Source organism: Colobus angolensis, unplaced genomic scaffold, assembly GCF_000951035.1.
Source record: "Colobus angolensis palliatus isolate OR3802 unplaced genomic scaffold, Cang.pa_1.0 Scaffold86, whole genome shotgun sequence".
In the NCBI taxonomy this organism is placed as follows: Eukaryota; Metazoa; Chordata; class Mammalia; order Primates; family Cercopithecidae; genus Colobus; species Colobus angolensis.
Window position 1 is genome coordinate 1,825,333 of NW_012122487.1, and position 20,242 is coordinate 1,845,574.

Genomic DNA, 20,242 nt, shown 5'->3' on the forward strand with positions numbered 1-20,242 from the left:
TTTTGCTGTGCAGAAGCTCTTTAGTTTAATGAGATCCCATTTGTCAATTTTGGCTTTTGCTGCCGTTGCTTTATTTTCTTAACTATTCTTTGTTCCCTCTTCCATGCCTCTAGCCCTAGATTACCATGTTCTTTGTAAAGGCAGGTTGAAGGAAGATGGGAAATTTACTAGTAGTGACTCCATGTAGAAAATCATTGCTGGATAAAGGCAAAAAAAAATAAAAATAAAGATTTTCTATAGATTTTATATAGTTAATACAGTTGTCCCTTTCTTATGGGACGGTAAAGGCTATGCAACTATAAGAACATGAGTTTAAAGTCTACAGAAATAGGTATCTACATGAGTATTATTTTAGGTATCCTCAAAATAAATTTGAAAAGTTGATAATTTTGACAATTTCACATTGTAAAATTAAAATATGTCAGAATTCTATTGTGTTGCCAGCACCTAGCAAAGTGCTTAGAATGTAAATGTGTACTTTAAATTTTTGTTAAATGAAAGAGTGGCATAGATCCTTTTATTAAAATTTGTCTAAAATATCATGAAAGCTTAAAAGATATAAATAGTATAATCCTAAGGAGCCTTTTAACAACTGAGCATTACAAGTTTATGGAATATTTTAAATTTTACTTATTAAATAAGAGTAGGGAAATAGTATCCATTAGGATAAAGACATTTAAAATGTTGAAATATCAAATGTAAAATAAAAATTAGGGTAATGGTATATAAACTAATAACATAGTAGTCAGTTAACCAGCTAAGACCTAGATGGAATTCCCTTTAACATAGTTCCTTACAAAATCAACGGGGATACAGATCTGTCCCAACAGCAACATAGTATCTGGGAGCATGATCTATTGGTGTTTATTACTTATTTACAATGTGGTGTACTTCGAAACAACCAAAATACATATAGTACCAGCATCCCATAATGCTAATCTTGGAAAATAAAATTAACAACTAACATTAAATAAAAGTTGTATTCTATCATCTGGAATGATTTTGCTTGGAGTATGACTAAATTCATCTAAAATCTCAGTTATGTTTTCTATTGGTATTTTTTTAAAGGACTTTTTACCTTTTTAGGCTAAGTGGCTACTACTAGTTTCATGGTAAACATTTTCAAAATTAAGAGTAGTGTTATTTTAGTTATTGCCAGTGTAGAGAATGCACCTAGAGGGAATAGATAATTTTGTAAGGAAGAAAACTCACTGAGCAGCTTGAATGTGCCTAGAAAATGTGCACATATGTACTTTACAAAATTAGGCTTGTTTAGTAATAGAAATTATTAAATAACTTAGAAATCTGATTTCTTGGAGTTCCAGGAATTCCAGAATATACACCTGATTTTAATCACTGCTAATTAAAACTTTAAGGGCTTATAGAAATATAACTGTAACCAAAGAACCAAATTTTGGTTTGGCAATTTAAACATAGTGGCAAATATACATTGACACCTTTTATTCAAAGGCGAGTTTGCAAAGTCTGATGTTAGCGGAGTGCAAATGATTTTTAAGACTTCAGTTACTGGGAGAGATAAAGTCAGAGATCACTGTGTTAGGGAAGAAAATTATTTTCATCCTGAGTATTATCAATTTTTGTTGTGGTTGTTTGGCTTCCTCTTTTTATCTCTTTTAAGATTTTATTTGGCCCCTATTTCTTTTATTAATTTATCATCCTTTTTGTGGTTCCCACAATGGAAATAGTGTTGGATAAAGGTTCAGAAACATGCCATTGTGCCCAAAGTTTCATTTTCTACCTCCTTCTTATATTAGAGTTATGCAGACAATTAGAATTCCCTCATTATGGGATTGCACTGAGGCCCCTGCTTTAAAATAATGAAACAAAACTCTCAGATTGTGTAATCATTCTTAGTTTTCCTGTTTCCCCATTTTTAAATGAAGAAACTGTAGTTAAGAGAGTGGCTGCTTTTAAGTAAGCTGAAAAACCATGTCTATACAGTTGTCATGTGATTTTGATATTACCATCAAGAGATTGTTAAGTGGGCCGGGCGCAGTGGCTCAAGCCTGTAATCCCAGCACTTTGGGAGGCCGAGGCAGTCGGATCATGAGGTCAAGAGATTGAGATCATCCTGGCCGACATGGTGAAACCCCATCTCTACTAAAAATACAAAAAATATTAGCTGGACATGGTGGTGCACGCCTGTAATCCCAGCTACTGGGGAGGCTGAGGCAGGAGAATGGCTTGAACCCTGGAGGCGGAAGTTGCAGTGAGCCGAGATCGTGCCACTGCACTCCAGCCTGGGCAACAGGGCAAGACTCCGTCTCAAAAAAAAGGAGATTGTTAAGTGACAACTGAATTCTTCTTGGGGGGAACTAGTCCTCCAAAATATCTAGAGAAATAATTCCAACCAACAGTAGGAACTGATTACCTAGTTGAGCAATTAGCATTACAGGTATCAAGTAGTGGTGGTGTGTACACAGGGGATAGGTTTGTTTTTATACTGTGTTTCTGTTTCTTGTGCTTTTGTTTCCTGTGCATTTTTTTATTTTTTTATTTTTTTATTATGCCTTAAGTTCTAGGGTACATGTGCACAATGTGTAGTTTTGTTACATATGTATACATGTGCCACGTTGGTGTGCTGCATCCATTAACTCGTCATTTACATTAGGTATATCTCCTAATGCTATTCCTTCCCCCTCCCCCCACCCCACGACAGGCCCCAGTGTGTGATGTTCCCCATCCTGTGTTCAAGTGATCTCATTGTTCAGTTCCCACCTATGAGTGAGAACATGTGGTGTTCGGTTTTCTATCCTTGCAATAGTTTGCTTAGAATGAGGGTTTACAGCTTCATCCATGTCCCTACAAAGGACATGAACTCATCCTTTTTTATGGCTGTATAGTATTCCATGGTGTATATGTGCCACATTTTCTTAATCCAGTCTGTCATTGATGGGCATTTGGGTTGGTTCCAAGTCTTTGCTATTGTGAATAGTGCCTCAACAAACATACGTGTGCATGTGTCTTTATAGCAGCATGATTTATAATCCTTTGGGTATATACCCAGTAATGGGATTGCTGGGTCAAGTGGTATTTCTAGTTCTAGATCCTTGAGGAATCACCACACTGTTTTCTACAATGGTTGAACTAGTTTACAATCCCACCAGCAGTGTAAAAGTGTTCCTGTTTCTCCACATCCTCTCCAGCACCTGTTGTTTCCTGACTTTAATGATCACCATTCTAACTGGTGTGAGATGGTATCTCACTGTGGTTTTGTTTTTGCATTTTTCTGATGGCCAGTGATGATGAGCATTTTTTCATATGTCTTTTGGCTGCATAAATGTGTTCTTTTGAGAAGTGTCCATTCATATCCTTCGCCCACTTTTCGATGGGGTTGTTTGATTTTTTTCTTGTAAATTTGTTCTTTGTAGATTCTAGATATTAACCCTTTGTCAGATGCATAGATTGTAAAAATTTTCTCCCATTCTGTAGGTTGCCTGTTCACTCTGATAGAAGTTTCTTTTGCTGTAGAGAATCTCTTTAGTTTAATTAGATCGCATTTGTCAATTTTGGCTTTTGTTGCCATTGCTTTTGGTGTTTTAGTCATGAAGTCCTTGCCCACGGCTGAGTGATATTGCCTGGGTGTTCTTCTAGGGTTTTTTATGGTTTTACGTGTCACATTTAAGTCTTTAATCCATCTTGAATTAATTTTTGTTTAAGGTGTAAGGAAGGGATCCAGTTTCAGCTTTCTACTTATGGCTAGCCAGTTTACCCAGCACCATTTATTAAATAGGGAATCCTTTCCCAATTTCTTGTTTTTGTCAGGCTTATCAAAGATCTGATGGTTGTAGATGTGTAATATTATATCTGAGGGCTCTGTTCTGTTCCATTGGTCTATATCTCTGTTTTGGTACCAACCATGCTGTTTTGGTTACTGTAGCCTTGTAGCATAGTTTGAAGTCAGGTAGCATGATGCCTCCAGCTTTGTTCTTTTGGCTTAGGATTGTCTTGATAATGCGGGCTCTTTTTTTGGTTCCATGTGAACTTTAGTTTTTTCCAATTCTGTGAAGAAAGCCATTGGTAGCTTGATGGTGATGGCATTGAATCTATAAATTACCTTGGGCAGTATGGCCATTTTCATGATATTGATTCTTCCTATCCATGAGCATGGAATGTTCTTCCATTTGTTTGTGTCCTCTTTTATTTCACTGAGCAGTGGTTTGTAGTTCTCCTTGAAGAGGTCCTTTACATCCCTTGTAAGTTGGATTCCTAGGTATTTTATTCTCTTTGAAGCAATTGTGAATAGTTCACTCATGATTTTGCTCTCTGTCTGCTACTGGTGTATAGGAATGCTTGTGATTTTTGCACATTGATTTTGTATCCTGAGACTTTGCTGAAGTTGCTTATCAGCTTAAGGAGATTTTGGGCTGAGACAATGGGGTTTTCTAAATATACAATCATGTCATCTGCAAACAGAGACAATTTGACTTCCTCTTTTCCTAATTGAATACCCTTTATTTCTTTCTCCTGCCTGATTGCCCTTGCCAGAACTTCCAACACTATGTTGAATAGGAGTGGTGAGAGAGGGCATCCCTGTCTTGTGCCAGTTTTCAAAGGGAATGCTTCCAGTTTTTGCCCATTCAGTATGATATTGGCTGTGAGTTTGTCATAAATAGCTCTTATTATTTTGAGATACGTTCCATCAATACCGAATTTATTGAGCGTTTTTAGCATGAAGGGCTGTTAAATTTTGTCAAAGGCCTTTTCTGCATCTATTGAGATAATCATGTGGTTTTTGTCTTTGGTTCTGTTTATATGATGGATTACATTTATTGATTTGCGTATGTTGAACCAGCCTTGCATCCCAGGGATGAAGCCCACTTGATCATGGTGGATAAGCTTTTTGATGTGCTGCTGGATTTGGTTTGCCCTGTGCATTTTAAAATGTTTTACATCCACATCTTTATTTTGACACCTAGCGAAAAACTTACGAATTTCTAAAATTACATATGAAAGGAAAGGAAAAAAACGATTGACCAAAAGACAATAATCATTTAACTGACATATATTTTATTTTTTTATACACTTAGGGAAAAAGGGCAAAACCATAGCGTAGCTATTTATAGACTTCCAATTTTTGAAATAATTACACGACAATAAAAATCATAAGAAAATATAGTAAACTTTGATACTTTTACTTTTTAAAATGGAAATATTAAAATGGTCCAAAAGAAGCATAAAGGAAATGATAATATAAATGAAAACTAGGTATCTCCCTTCTCCAATCCCCTCCTCCCAAATGAGCTTGCATACTTTATTAGCTTAGTAAAAAATATTCAATTGGAAAAGTAGTTGATTTCAGTAAATTTAATCAAAACAACTTGACTTATAGTACAGAATCACTATCAACTCTGAAATGTTGATTTTGAGGGGCTTTGTTCAGTTTGCTTGTACAGAAGCCTGGGAAGGAGATTTTTATTTATACTGCTTTAGGATGTTTCAACTCAAGAAGAGGGGAAAATAGCCAACACTAACCTTTGTGTCATAACATTAGACTGATATCCCCTATAGGAAACCCTTAATAGATTACTCCATCACTTTTTGAGAAATGCTTTAAATGCAAATATTTCATTTATAATTGAATTAAAATGATTCAATACACATCCTTCCCTCTGTGTCATAACAAACACTCCTGCAGTATTAATTTTATATATTTTTACTCAATTTTTAAAATTTCTTAACCAAAACAGTAAAAATGAATACTCCTAAATTATTGTGCTTACCGAGATTCCATTTATGAGCCCAAATCACATAAACTGTTTCTGTATTTGCCAGTAACACTTCTATTCCTGATCAGGGCAAGCAGGGATCTGTTTGTCAAAAATCCCTCTAAAGATTTCACAGTCACATACTCTTAAGAGAACAAATATGAAGGAATTCCCAAAGGGAAGGAAGTATCTTAAACCCTTTTAGGCAAAAAGCCAGGTTTTACCCTAATTTCTTTTTAGCTGTGAAGCAGGTGCTTATTTGTGTTGCTAGACTAAATAATCTGACTTTCCTTTAAAATCACATAGATTTTTCTCACCAGTTTTGAGCTTGGAATAGGCTTATATTGTTAGAGAAGAAACTACCAAAGATAGTGTTGAGTTGTAACATTCTCCAAATTTGGAAGCCTCCTGAGAGTGAATTACATGTCCCATTCACTCTGTAGGTAAGATTTTAGATTTTTCCTCTGTTTTTCACATTTGATCCATGTAGTTTTTCAGTGTGATAAGTACAAAGCTATATTCCTAGCATAATTTTACAGATGCTGAGATCGAATTTTTTAAATTCACAGTCATTATCTACATAGAAAAATGTTTTCCTGTATATACTGTAAATCACTACATTAAAGTATATTTAAATATTCATTTTCCTAATCATAGCTTACATTTATTTGGGCTTTTATGTGTGTCAAACACTCTTCTTAGTTCTTTACATGTATTAACTTATTTAATCTTTACAACAACCTTTTCCTGTATATGATAATTACTATGTAACAATAGATGGTAATTATTATCTCTACTATAATTACTTAACACAGAAGTAAATTATGCAAGGTCACATAGGTTTTGAATATTATAGCAGACATTTAAGCTATTTGGCTCTTGAGCTCTCAACTATTATGCTACATTTGTTTAGTGTTTCACCAAGTATAATATAAATACTATGAAGGCAGGGGCTTGGTCTTGTTCACAGCTGTATCCCCTTGGACCCAGAACAGTGCACTCAATAATTATCTATTGAATGATGAATAAATAAAGAAACAAATACAATGATTTAAATGCATTTGTCTTACAGAAGAATGTAATTGGTAGTTTTTGAATATATAAAGATAGATTTCTGAAGTTCTCAGAAAAGTTCAGAGGATTGAGAGTTTAGATTTTCATTTTAGTAAAATAGTCTTTGAGACTAAAACTAACTTTAAGATTCTCGAAATTTTCCCTGTAGTTGAAGTATCATTTTACCCTCCCATAGCTTATAAATCAAGTACTACCTGCCATTTGTAAAGTAACAACTTAGTTTCAATTATTGCTCAACCTGGAGTTTAGGATTCCCAAATAGAACTTCAAAATGCCCAACATTTTTATTATATAGTTATCACACTTTTGAGTAGATGACATTATCACCATGTTTAATTTAACCCAAGTTGTAGGATATTTACTATACGTTTTACTCTACCTATTTGAGTTGTACTAAACGAGACCATTCTCTAGTAATTAGTCATATTTTCATAGGATTTGTTAAAAATTACAAAGGGCTAAATTCTTCCAAGCGTCAAGCTCTAAATAACTGGCCAAATGGTCATATTAAAGAAGACTGATAAATTTTAAAAGCCTTTTCTTCAAAATTGTTTTGGTGTTAAGAAAATCAAGGAGGCTCTTGTTTTAAGGCTTAATTTTTAAGGAGAAGCTTTTTGAAAGAATAGGCGATAACCTGGATACTAGGTGATGGAGTAACTCATATCAAGTAACAATGGTGACAGAGTCTTAGTATTTCAGGAATTTGAAGTCGTATTGTCTAGATGTTGATTCCAGACTTGTAAGTAAGTCACTTTCAGTTGGTAAAATGCATGTCTTTTGTAAATCGCATATAACAATAATAGCACCTACTTCTTAGGGTCATTATGGAGATAAAGTGAGGTGGTGTATATTTGGAACCTGGCACAAAGTAAACAATAAAAGCTTTATTTCAATTTAAGAACATCTCTGCCTAAATTTCCCCATTGTATTGCCTTTGAATGGTCAAGTTAGAGTTAAATAACCATCAGATGATTTTTTAACTAATTACGTTGACACCGAATATAGAAGGAGTCTTCACTTGTGTGTGTATGTGTGTTGTGGTTTGGTTTGGGGGGGCCATCCTGTTGCTGCTTTCTGTGCAGCTGGGATTTTATTGCTAACTTGCCACAGTGAAGTGATGATTTTCAACAGGGTGAGTTTCATCATGCATCTCCAGTCTCTCCCTTTTAGGAGATTTTCTCCTCTGTCCTCCTCAATTAAGGGGTGACCTGACATCACGGGTAGCTTACAACTCTGGAAACTAGGAGACTTCAGATATATATATATATATTTCCAGGTCTGTTCCCATATTTCTTATTTCTAAAAAGGTGGGGCTGGGCTAGTATCAAAATGTTTTATTTAGAGGAGACCCTAGAGATTATCTTATTGAGAGGTGTCTAAGATTTTTCAGTAGTCAGCCATGTAATTAGAAATCTGTATTTTATTCATGTATCCATTCATATATGTGTATCTCCTGAGATTTCTAGCAAAAACTAGAAGGTTTTCCTAATTACCAAGCATTGATCAAATATAAGAGAGGTAGAGCCTAAGAACTTGTTTGCTGCTATGATTGTGTATCTGAAGGCTGAGAGGTGTCATGACATCAAGGTTGGATTGTTCAGTAATTATAATTGCAGTTCAGTAGAATTTATTATAGAAACTAAATCAATAGAGTATTATATTGTAAAGAAAGAATGAAAAAAGAAAAACAGCTATGTACATAGCTTCCATAGTTTGACTAAGGTTTGAATCATATCTAATTCCCCTTAGCCAAGCATAGACCCTCTTGACTCACCACTGTAGTCATGTCATAAACATGCTGATATAGCTTATACACGTGGATTTCTGATCATGTGGCCCGCTGTTGGCAAATCTTGGATTTCTGTGCACTAGGTGATTTTCCAGGACTAGCAGCCTATAAATGCTAAGTCACAGGTTATCCCAGTCTTTTCTCCTTGATCCACTTTAAAAATAAAGAAAAATATAAATCATTCCCCTCTTTTCTTTACTGCAAATTTGACTCTTCAATCTTAAGTATATTTTCCTTTGACCATTAAGAGCAAGTAAAACATTCTATTAAAAACACACAAAATACAGAATGTACAGGATATATTAATATAACGTAAGAAGGCACTTTATATTTAGGTTGGGAAAAAGGAATGTATTTTTTTATTTTTTGAGGCTAGTAATTGGGGCAAAGCCAAAAATGTGTGAAGTCTCGATGATCTGTAAATGCTGACTTGGAATGTATTGAATTCTTTTCATTTTCCACTAGCTTATAAGGGTTAGGATTATATTACTCCCCTACTGAAAAGAAAAAAAAAAAGCTACAATAGTTTCTCTATTGGATGGAATTGAAATTTCTCAGCCTGTCATTCAAAACTCTTCACAACCCAGCCTGAACATGTTTTCAATTTCATCTCCTTTTATTCCCTTGTATGCACCCTTCCCTCTTGCCCCCCAGTGGTTCACATTACTCCCCTGGGCACCCTCCATTTTCACACCTATGCCTGTTTGCTCAGGCTACTGCCTTTGCCTAGGATGCCCTCTCTCGTATCCAGTCTACCTGACAAACTCTTATTCATTTTTCAAGATCCAACTTGGATGAAAAGAAATGTAGCCTGTCTTCATTAATCTCTTTGCATTGTTTCTCTAGGCAGAAAGTATCTTGCTCACCTGTGCTCCCATATCTAGCACACACTGTGCTATTGTTCAGTTCTCCCACCACTGCTACCCTCTCTGGAGCAAAGACTGTGTTTTCATTTTGGCATCTGACACACAGTGGACACTCAATAAAGCCTTGTCAAAGTGAATAGAAACACATGCATGTGGCAAGAAGAAAGGAAATATCCTGATTCACATAAAATATATGTCATTTTTTCATTCATTATATATTATTTGTAAAATATAGACAAACAAATGAGGAACTGAAATTCAGCCATAACCCTACTCTCTCGGAGGGAGGCATTATTAACAATTTAGTATACATATTTCCAGCTAAAGTATACTTTTGAAAGGAGATCTGGTTTTTAAAATTAGAAAACTACCTACATAGCCTAACAGATGATCCTAATTTCCGACTTTGCTGTTTCTTTGTTAGCTCACAGAGAGAATAATCATCCTTTTTGTGGTGATCACCAGTCAAGAGGAAGTCCAAGGGAAATATGTGGTGTGTGTTTTATTCATCTTTTGGAATCTATTGGATATGGTTAGGTAAGAAGGTAAAATAATGTCTTAAAACAAGGCTAAATTGCTTTCTGCAGTGAAACCAGTACTAGCTGCTTACATTTGGTTACTCGGTACGAGAGAGGAAAACATATCCCCTTTTCAAATTATTTTATCTTGATATGGAAATGTATTTTTAGTGTTATCCATAATGGGCATATCAAAAATAATGAAAACCTACCATGGTATTACAACAGTAAATCAGCACATTCAGGTTTCCGCAGAAGGCTTGGCATAAAACCAACTTGGAATAACCCTCAGCTGTTTCCTAACGAAGGCATTCCTCACAGTTGCTTTAGTACAGTTGCTTTAATAAGCAAAGCAGCTCTTTTATTATATCACCGGAATTTACAGTTAGTTTCTGTGCATTCAAAAATCTTTTAAATATAGGGCCTCTCAGGAAGAAAATGCACTCCCACATTCATTTACAATTCCAGTGGGTTCAAATGACTAACTTAAGTCCTTTTACTGCTAGTTCTAAAACTTTGCAGTGAGATGTGCCTAGTCTTACCTCTACAAGTGGTGGTGTAAAACAGTCCCCTTTGCTCAGTGAGTGCTTACACCTCACTCTGGGGAGGTGTCCTAACTGCTAGGTCAGCTTTCACAAATGAGAATTGTCCCTCCCACTTGAGAGATCTGGATCTGGATAGGTAACACAAGAGCCCTAGTTTGTTTTTTAGCCAAGGGTATGTAATTTTTTAATTATATTTTCAATAACTTAACTGGATTAAAATATGTTTAAATAATAAGTTGAGTCCTAGAGTGAATCAGAATGAAATCTTTTGTTGAAGTACAATGAATTTAATTATGTATATAAATTAGTAATTTCTCATTTTTGAATTGATAGTTTAGTGGACTTGGGGCAAACTTCATGGACTTTTGTAGCCTGTAACTTCTATTCATGAGACAGTGGAACATCATTTGGGATTGAAGCTTTCTAGTATGTTACTCTTGGGTATGCTTACTCATTCAGTCTCAGAGAAGCTCAATAAATACATTGGAGAACAAAACGTTTGCACTGAAAGAAGTAGCATGCTGTCATAGGAAGACTTTTGAACATGAAGATAGAAGATCTCTCTGGATGAAACCCACCTCCACTACTCACTTGCTAAGTGATGTTAGGCAAATCACTTAACCTTTCTTATTTTAATAACAACTTTATTGAGATATAGTTTATGTACTATAAAGTTCACCCTTTTAAAATATAAAATTTGTGAGTTTTAGTGTATCCAAAGAGATGTGCAATCACTACTATCCTAGAACATTTTTATCATCCGTAAAAGAAACCTCATACCCAGTAGCAGTATGAGGAGGGAGTAGCAGTATGAGGAGTACCCACTCCCTTCTTCCCCCAGCCCCTGGAAACCACACATATGCTGTCTCTGTGGATTGCCTATCCTGGAAATTTCATATAAATGGAATCATTCAATCTGTGGCCTTTTGTAACAGGCTTCTTTTACCTAGCATAATGTTTTCAAGGTTCCTTTGTGTTGTGGCCGGTGTCAGTACTTCATTGCTTTTTGGGCTGAGTAATACTCTATTGCATTGATTTATTACTTTCTGTGTACCCAGTTATCAGCTGATGGACATTTGGGTGGTTTCTACTGTTTGGCCATGAGGAATACTGCCATGAACATCCATATACAAGCTTTTGTGTGCACATGTTTTCATTTCCCTTATACCTAGGAGTGAAATTCCAAGGCACCTAACTTTTAGAAACTTTTATTTTCCTCTGTAAAATGGGGGTAAACTTATCTTCCCACTCTACTCTATAATTATTTTTCCTAAAGAAATGAGCAAGAAATTTCCTCAGCCTGAAAAAAGCATCTGTGAAAAATTCATACTAATATGATAGTTAATGATGAAAGACTGATGCCTTCCTCCTAACATGCAGGAACAAGACAAGGGCATCCACACTTGCCACTTATATTCATCATTGTGCTGGAAGTTCTATCCATGGCAATAAGACAGAACAGAAAACAAACAAAATGGTATAAAAGACATGTAGGCTGGAAAGCAACAAGTAAAACTATCTCTATTGGCAGATGATATCTTATTGATAAAAAATTATCAATATGTAAAAATGAATTATTTTTTATACATTTGCAATTAACTACCACAAAATCAAATCAAGAATACAATTCTGTTTATAGCAGCATCAAAAAGAATAAAGTACTGAGAAATAAACTTAACAAAAGATGCACAGAATTTATACATTGTTGAGAAAGCATTGTTGAAAAAATTAAATATCTAAATAAATGAAAGGACATCCCACATGACTTGAAAACTTAATATTGTTCAGATGGCAGTATTCCCCAAATTGATCTGCAGATTCAGTGTAATCCCTATTAGAACCCAGATAACTTCATTGCAGAAACTGAGAAGATGATCCTAAAACTCATATTTAAATTCAAGGAACTCAGAATAGCCAAAACAATCTTAGAAGAATATAGGTGAAGGACTCACTCTTTCCCATTTCAAAACTTACTACAAAGCAATAATTAAGTGTGGTATTGTGTAAGGATAAATCACAGAATAAAATCGATAGTCTAAAGATAAACTCTCACACATTTTTGGTCAATTAATTTTTGACAACAATGCCAAGACCATTCGATGGGGAAAGAATAGTCTTTTTTTTTTTTTGAGATGGAGTCTCGCTCTGTCCCCCGGGCTGGAGTGCAGTGGCCGGATCTCAGCTCACTGCAAGCTCCGCCTCCCGGGTTTACGCCATTCTCCTGCCTCAGCCTCCCAAGTAGCTGGGACTACAGGCGCCCGCCACCTCGCCCGGCTAGTTTTTTTTTTTTTTTTTTTTGTATTTTTTAGTAGAGACGGGGTTTCACAGTGTTAGCCAGGATGGTCTTGATCTCCTGACCTCGTGATCCGCCCGTCTCGGCCTCCCAAAGTGCTGGGATTACAGGCTTGAGCCACCGTGCCCGGCCAGAATAGTCTTTTTTAACAAATGGTGCTGGGACAACTGGATATACACACACAAAAAATGAAGTTACCACTCACATATAAGTGGAAAAACTATGAGACTCTTTGAAAAAAATATAGGTGTAAATCTTGATTACTGGATTTGGCGGTGGATTATAAGATATGATACCAGAAACACAACAAAAGAAAAAAAGATAAATTGGACCCTCATCATAAGTGGCTTTTTTTTTTTTTTTTTGAGATGGTGTCTTGCTCTCTCACCCAGGCTGGAGTCCAGTGGCGCGATCTCAGCTCACCACAACCTCCGCCTCCTGGATTCAAGTGATGTTCCTGCCTCCGCCTCCTGAGTAGCTGGGATTACAGGCACCTGCCACCATGCCCGGCTAATTTTTATATCTTTAGTATAGATGGGGTTTTGCCATGTTGGCCAGGCTGGTCTTGAACCCCGGACCTCAGGTCATCTGCGTGGCTTGGCCTCCCAAAGTGCTGGGATTACAGGAGTGAGCTACCACAGCTGGCCAAAAGTGGCTTTTAAACATGAAAAGATGCTTACCTACTCTTCTAATATGAGGGGAAAAAGATGAGATACCATTTTTCACTTTGATTGGTAAAGATCAAAAAGCTTGATTATATGCTATGTTCAGTGAGGTCCTCCACTGCTGGTATATATTTTATGTAGTAAATATGCACATAGATATGTAAATGCAAAAACATTTCTGAAAGAATACCTAAGAAACTGACATTGGCTATTGTCTCTGAGGGGCGGAATTCAGGTCCTGGATTGAGAGAGATTTACTCTTCCCCATTAATGTTTTCAAGGTTGTTTGGGTGGTTTTGTCATATGTATTTATTGTCTGTCTATATCAGTAGTTCTCAAAGTGTGGTCCTTAGACCAGTGGCATCAGCATCACCTGGAACTTGTTAATACAAAGTCTGGGGTGTACCACAGTTCCATTGGATCAGAAACTTTGGAGTAGGGTCCAGCAATTTGTTTTCACATGCCATCTAGGTGATTCTGATATATGCTCAAGCCTAATAACCAGTGTCCTATTCCAAGAAATAAAACACAATGTAGACTACTTAATCTATTACATCACAGCAGTAGGCTTAAAGCTCGCTACTATACCCAAATCAGCTCCCAAGGCCAGTTCTTTAATTGATCACATAGCTAGTACACCTGCAGAAGCAAAATTGCCAAATAAAGATTTGGAAGTCACATTTTATTTTTAAATGAATTCCTGAGCTATTTACAAGTATGTCTGTCATTAAAAAACCTAGCTGCTTGGTGCAAAAAATGGGCTTGGCTTTTTAATGAAATTGAAGTCACTAATCAAGGAAATTTGTTACTGTATTTTTCTGAGGAGGGAGTAAGACTTACTTGCTCTGTTTAGCTTTATAATTATTCATGATCTACCCCATGAGACAAGCCAGATTGACTTGGTCCCTTTCCCCCATTTAAAAAAAATCTCTTGCTTAAATTATAGGAAATAAATTACATAATTTGCACACTTTCCAGTTGTATCTCTGTATTTAATTACACAGTACAGTCATTCTATTTCCCAGGTATTAGCAGAAATTGATGTTTATGAGCTTTTCATCTCCTTTCAGGTACACTTATAGCATGTTATCAGTCATAGGAATATCCTATGCTGTCTTGACATGGCTCAGTCAAACACTATGGATGCCAATTTATCCTCTGTGTGTTCTCGCTGAAGGTAAGAAAAGAGTGACTTGCTGTATTCCTTACTGACAAAAGCCATCTAGTTATAATGGTTCACTAAAGTTTTGATGATTAAATTACTATTTTTGCGAATGCTTAGCTCACTCAATGTATCTTTCCTGGGATATTTCCCTTGATGCAAAGAGGCAAAGTTGAAGAGGGAAGCAGCTCTGCACAGTAGACAAAATACTGGACAGAAAGCAACGGCATCTGAGTCCTTCCCTTCATTAACTCACTGTATGAATTTTGGGTAACTCATTTAACCTCTCAGAGTCTGCTTACTCACCAAAAAGAGGTTAACATTTAGAGAGTCTATGATTTTTAACTTTTAATGCACAGAAATTCAGTTCCCTCTGGTGAGACTCTTTCCCACTTACCATTTACCATGTATCCTACCCTCTCTCAGCAACTAGTTAACTCTACCTTGAGATTAATCATCATTTTCTGAGGGAGGCATTCCCTAACTTCCTCAACTGAGTTCCCCTGGGTACAGCATCATGAATCTTTTTATAGCAGGGGCCCCCAACCCGGGCTATGATCCCGGTCTGTGGCCTGTTAAGAACCAGGCCGCATAGCAGGAGGTGAGCAGTGGGCTAGCAGGTGAAGCTTCATCTGTATTTATGGCCACTCACCATTGCCCACATTATCGCCTGAGCTGTACCTCCTGTCAGATCAGTGGAGGCATCAGATTCTTATCGGAGCACAAACCCTATTGTGAACTGTGCATGGGGATCTGGGTTGCATGCTCCTTATAAGAATCTAATGCCTGATGATCTTTCACTGTCTCCCATCACCCCCAGATGAGACCATCTAGTTGCAGGAAAATAAGCTCAGGGCTCCCACTGATTCTACATTATGGTGAGTTGTATAATTATTTTGTTATTTATTACAATGTAATAATAATACAAATAAAGTACACAATAAATGTCGTGTGCTTGAACCATCCTGAAATCATCCTTCTTCCTCCGGTCTGTGGAAAAATTGTCTTCCACAAAACCAGTACCTGGTGCCAAAAAGGTTGGGGGCTGCTGTCTTATAGGGCTTATCTCAGCATAATTACACATTGGTATGATTCTTTGATTAATGTCCATTTCCTTGACTAGATTCTAAGCTCCGTGGGGGTAAAAGGATGTCTGTGTCTTGTTTCTTTGCTTCCTTCCTTCCTCTTATGCACCAGTATATATGCTCAATAAACACAGAATGAATTATTGAATATAATATGAGTAGGCTAATTATATAGCCTAAATATAAACCTAAAACTTAAGATCAAATCATTCAGATCATCAGTTTGCAGAGTTTGAGGATATTTGGAGGACATATGGTTTCTTCTGCAATGGATCTGGTAGACTGGTGAGGAGCATTCTGTAAGACATGATTAAAGTTTTGAAAATTGAAGGCATAAAATAAGAAAGCATGTTAAGGTAACTAATGGAAAAACATAAGGACATAGATTTAACATAAAATGATGACATTGACAAAGTATATAAAAGCCAATTATAAAACAAAAACATGTATTTTCTATCTACTGATGAGCAGATAAAAAGAGCTTAAGTTATTGTAAATCATGTTAGAATTTCTAAATTTGTTTTGATTCAAAAGGAAGAATTATTAATTTTGGAATAGACTATGCCAAATGGATCTAGAGAATAATTGTCTTGAAATCCACAAAATAAAACCTGATTGTCCATTCTTTAAGAATCAAATCACCTCTCATTGAAATATCATGTACATATCTTTATTATATAATAGTACTGTAGAGAATATAGAAAGGAAATGGGGAGTTGTTGATCAAAGGGTACAAAGTTTGTTAGAAGGAATACATTTTTGAGATCTAATGCACAGCAGGGTGACTGTACTTAATAATGTATATTTCAAAATAGCTAAGAGTAAATTTCAAATCTCACCACAAAGAAATGAGTGAGGTGATGGATGTGTTAATTAGCTTGATTTAATCATTCCACACTGTACACATACATCAGAACATCACATTGTGCTTCATATATGTATACAATTATGATTTGCCAATTAAAAGTTAATCACGTTTAAAAGAATATATAAAATAATAAGGTAGAAATATAACTAATCCCTTCCTAGGAATAAAGGATGGATAAATGTATAGGAAACTTTTGCATTCTTGTTATTTCATAATTCGAATCCTTTTCCTTTCTAGGAAAGCCATGTTCTTATATGGTTGCCATACAACCCTTATTCTTTTATTCACTTCATAAACTTATTCTTGCAATTACAAAATAAGGTATATGCAGAAAATAGTCTAGAGATATATATGACAAAAATGTCAATAATGATTAACTCTGGGTGGTGGAATACAGGTAATTGTCATTTTATCTTTATATGTTTCTGTATGTCAGATGTCCCAAAGTATAAAACTGCACAGTTAAATAAACCTATTAAACTTTTGACAACTTTACTAATTTTTAATGACTATAATTTCCCATCTGACAGATATAAGATAAAAACAAAGCTTATGTAAATAACCAGATCAACTAATTATACTGATAAAATGCTAGAGACATAGGTGCAGCCTGTGTTAACCTTAAACTGCATGTTTTGTGTCAGTGGCAGATCCTATAATGATGCTACTCATACCTCCACTCGGCTCTAACAGTTGTGAACGCCTGCCTTTTCTTCATCTTTCTCTTTTAAAAAACCTTTTATGTAGGGATAATTTTGACCCATAAGAATTGCAACAATAGTACACCATTCCCATGTACCCTTCACCCAGCTTACCCTAATGATAACATCTTACATAATGTTAGCATATTACCATTTCATTCCATGAAATGTTACCAAAAATATCTATACATGGGATACAATGTTACCGAACTTTCATCATTTTTTATCTGATGCCAGCTCCCTCCCTCAAAATAATTTAGGCCAGCATTTCTCATAGAGTTCTTCAAAATACTTATTAAGTACAACTGGTGGTTAAGGAGGAAGAAGCAGATATTCTAAGTCCAGTTAGATTGAGGAAAGGTTAGGTGGTATTTTTTTTTATTGCAGAATTTCTCACAATCTCTACTATGTTAATACGTGTTGTGAAACTCTTAAGAGGAAAATATATGCACCATTTTCCAAGTTCATCTGTCTATCACCCCTATTTGTGGCTAGGTGGACAAATGTATTTTGAGATAACATTTTAAAAAACATTGTAAATTCTTCCTCTGGAGGCACGATAAAGCATACCATGGACAAACATTCAACAAGTCATACTACTGTAAGCACTTTGCCAACTTAATCATTTCGCAGATTTCTGTATTAAACTAGGTTTAGCAAAAAGATTCAGCAACTATTACGAAACTGTCATTATCAAATTCAAAATATCCTGCAACTCTGAAGACATATATACACATCTCTGTAACAACTTAAGGAGGAAAACCTTCATGATGCTTTTCTTTTTTAACAGCATTTGCCATCTATCAATCGCTGCCTTATTTTGAATCATTTGGCACTTATTCCACCAAGCTGCCCTTTGACTTATCCATCTATTTCCCATATGTGCTGAAAATATATCTCATGATGCTCTTTATAGGTAAGTGACTTTTTTGGTCTTGTTTTTGCATTTTTCCTGTGCTTTTTGGTTAGTGCTTGCCACCTACCTTAATATACAGGTTGGTAAACATGGGAGAGACCAAAGAGGAAGCCTGACATGATGAATTAGATCTTGTTAGTGAAGCCCCTGGAGGTTATAATGCTTTTTGCCGGGCATCATGGGATCATATATTTCCCTTTCACTGTACAAATAAGAACAATTTTACTATCAGAAAACATAGCTGCATTATGTATGAGATATAGAAGTTTGGACCATGTGCACAGATATCTACAAATAAAACCTAGATGTCAAACTAAGAAGAACTGGCCATTTCTGATTTTTCCATTTATATCCATTTTGTTTCTTGTTGTTTTGTTTCTTGTTTGTTTATTCTTCCATTTTGTTTGGCTTTTCAAGCTAGCACTTCCTATCAGGCAAATGGAAGTCGGTGTTAGAGACTCAAGAAAAATGTATGGAACAAAAACTTACCCTTGAATAAATTTGATCATTAAACCTAATTATTTTCCAGGAAATTGGGGAAAAAACTTTCACTATTAAATTTTTGTTTTCCCAGCTCTAACCTTCACAAATCCCCAAAATAATGATTATCTCTAGAAGATAACAGATATCAAACATAAAAACAACACATAGAGAGAAAAGACAAAAATGTCAAACTTTAAAGGGAGGTGGAGAGAACTATGCTAAAGAAAGGAAGACAATTCCTTGCATTAAAAAAAGTAGGATAGAAGAGTTTTATTTACCTCTCTTTCTGCATAAAATCCGGACACTTCTTTCAGCATTCCTTCTCACATCTCCCTTGCAAATGTCTTCTCCCTGGATTTGGGCAGCACTCTGACTGTATTTTAAACTCAATGTTCCTTCCAGAGAAATAGTTAACGTTACTTACTTTTGCAACTTCTTTCTCCACATTAGGTATGTATTTTACCTACAGTCATCTATACTCAGAAAGAAGAGACATCCTCGGAATCTTTCCCATTAAAAAAAAGAAAATGTGAAGTACAGCATTCCAGTGTGACATGAGAAAAGACAGGCTGTGGATTCAACTGCAGTAAATACAACACAGGAAGTATTCTGGTGGAAAAATACCTTATGTTTGATAAAAATCCATTACATGAAATGATTGCACATACCCCCAAAACTGTAGACATAACAGGCTATGTTTTTCACACATTGTATTTTTAAGACATATATATTCTCCATACCCTGCTTCACCAAAATTCCTGCTTCGTTTGGATTTTATACAAGTTACACTTATATTGTATGTAGTCTGATTATTTTCCTGTAAGTTTAATGAGAAATAGGAGATTAACTGCAATAGATTCAATTAAATTAAGAAACCAAACTTGATAACCTAAATTACATGTATTCTTTTTCACTTCCGAGTTCCCAAATAGATCTGTAGGAGGGGAGGGATGGAAAATATATTCCACAGTTGCCTAGAATAACATATTTTATAGACAGATTTCTGTCTTCAGAGCTAATAATTCAATACTCACCCTAAACATTAGATATGTTTAGAAAATTAAGTACCTTTCCAAGCCCTATGTCTTAGCTCAGGTTGCTATAAGTAGAACACCATAAACCAAACGGCTTAAACAACAGCAACGCTTCTCACAGTTCTGGAGGCTGGCAATTCCATTTAGGATCAAGGCACCAGCTAATGCAGTTCCTGGTGAGGGCCCTCTTCCCAGTTTGCAGGTAGATGTCCTTCTGTGACCTCACATGAGACAGAGAGATCAACTCTCTTGTGTCTCTTATAATGGCACTAATCCTATTCATGAGAGCTCTACCCTCATGACCTAATTACCTCCCAATGGCTCCACCTCCAAATACCATCATATTGGAGGTTAGGGCTTAACACATGAATTTTGGGGGAACACAAAGATTCAGTCCATAGCATTCTGTACCTGGCCCTACAAAATTCATGTCCTCCTCACATGCAAAATACATAAATTCCATCTCAACAGCTTTAAAAGTCTTAACTCATTCCTGCCTCAATGCTAAAGTCCA

The 20,242-nt window shown here is 35.8% G+C and overlaps 1 protein-coding gene across 2 annotated transcripts in view; it reads left to right on the plus strand.

Moving 5' to 3' along the window:
• Positions 1–19,315, plus strand: part of HACD4 (3-hydroxyacyl-CoA dehydratase 4) — a 26,421-nt gene extending 7,106 nt beyond the window's left edge. For both annotated transcript variants that reach the window (XM_011930350.1, XM_011930351.1), the window contains exons 4-7: positions 9,883–9,995; positions 14,550–14,656; positions 18,086–18,211; positions 19,145–19,315. In XM_011930350.1, the coding sequence (XP_011785740.1) occupies positions 9,883–9,995; positions 14,550–14,656; positions 18,086–18,211; positions 19,145–19,227 (429 nt within the window). In that variant the 3' untranslated portion in view covers positions 19,228–19,315. The remainder of the gene's footprint in view (positions 1–9,882; positions 9,996–14,549; positions 14,657–18,085; positions 18,212–19,144) is intronic.
• Positions 19,316–20,242: the final 927 nt, after the last annotated feature.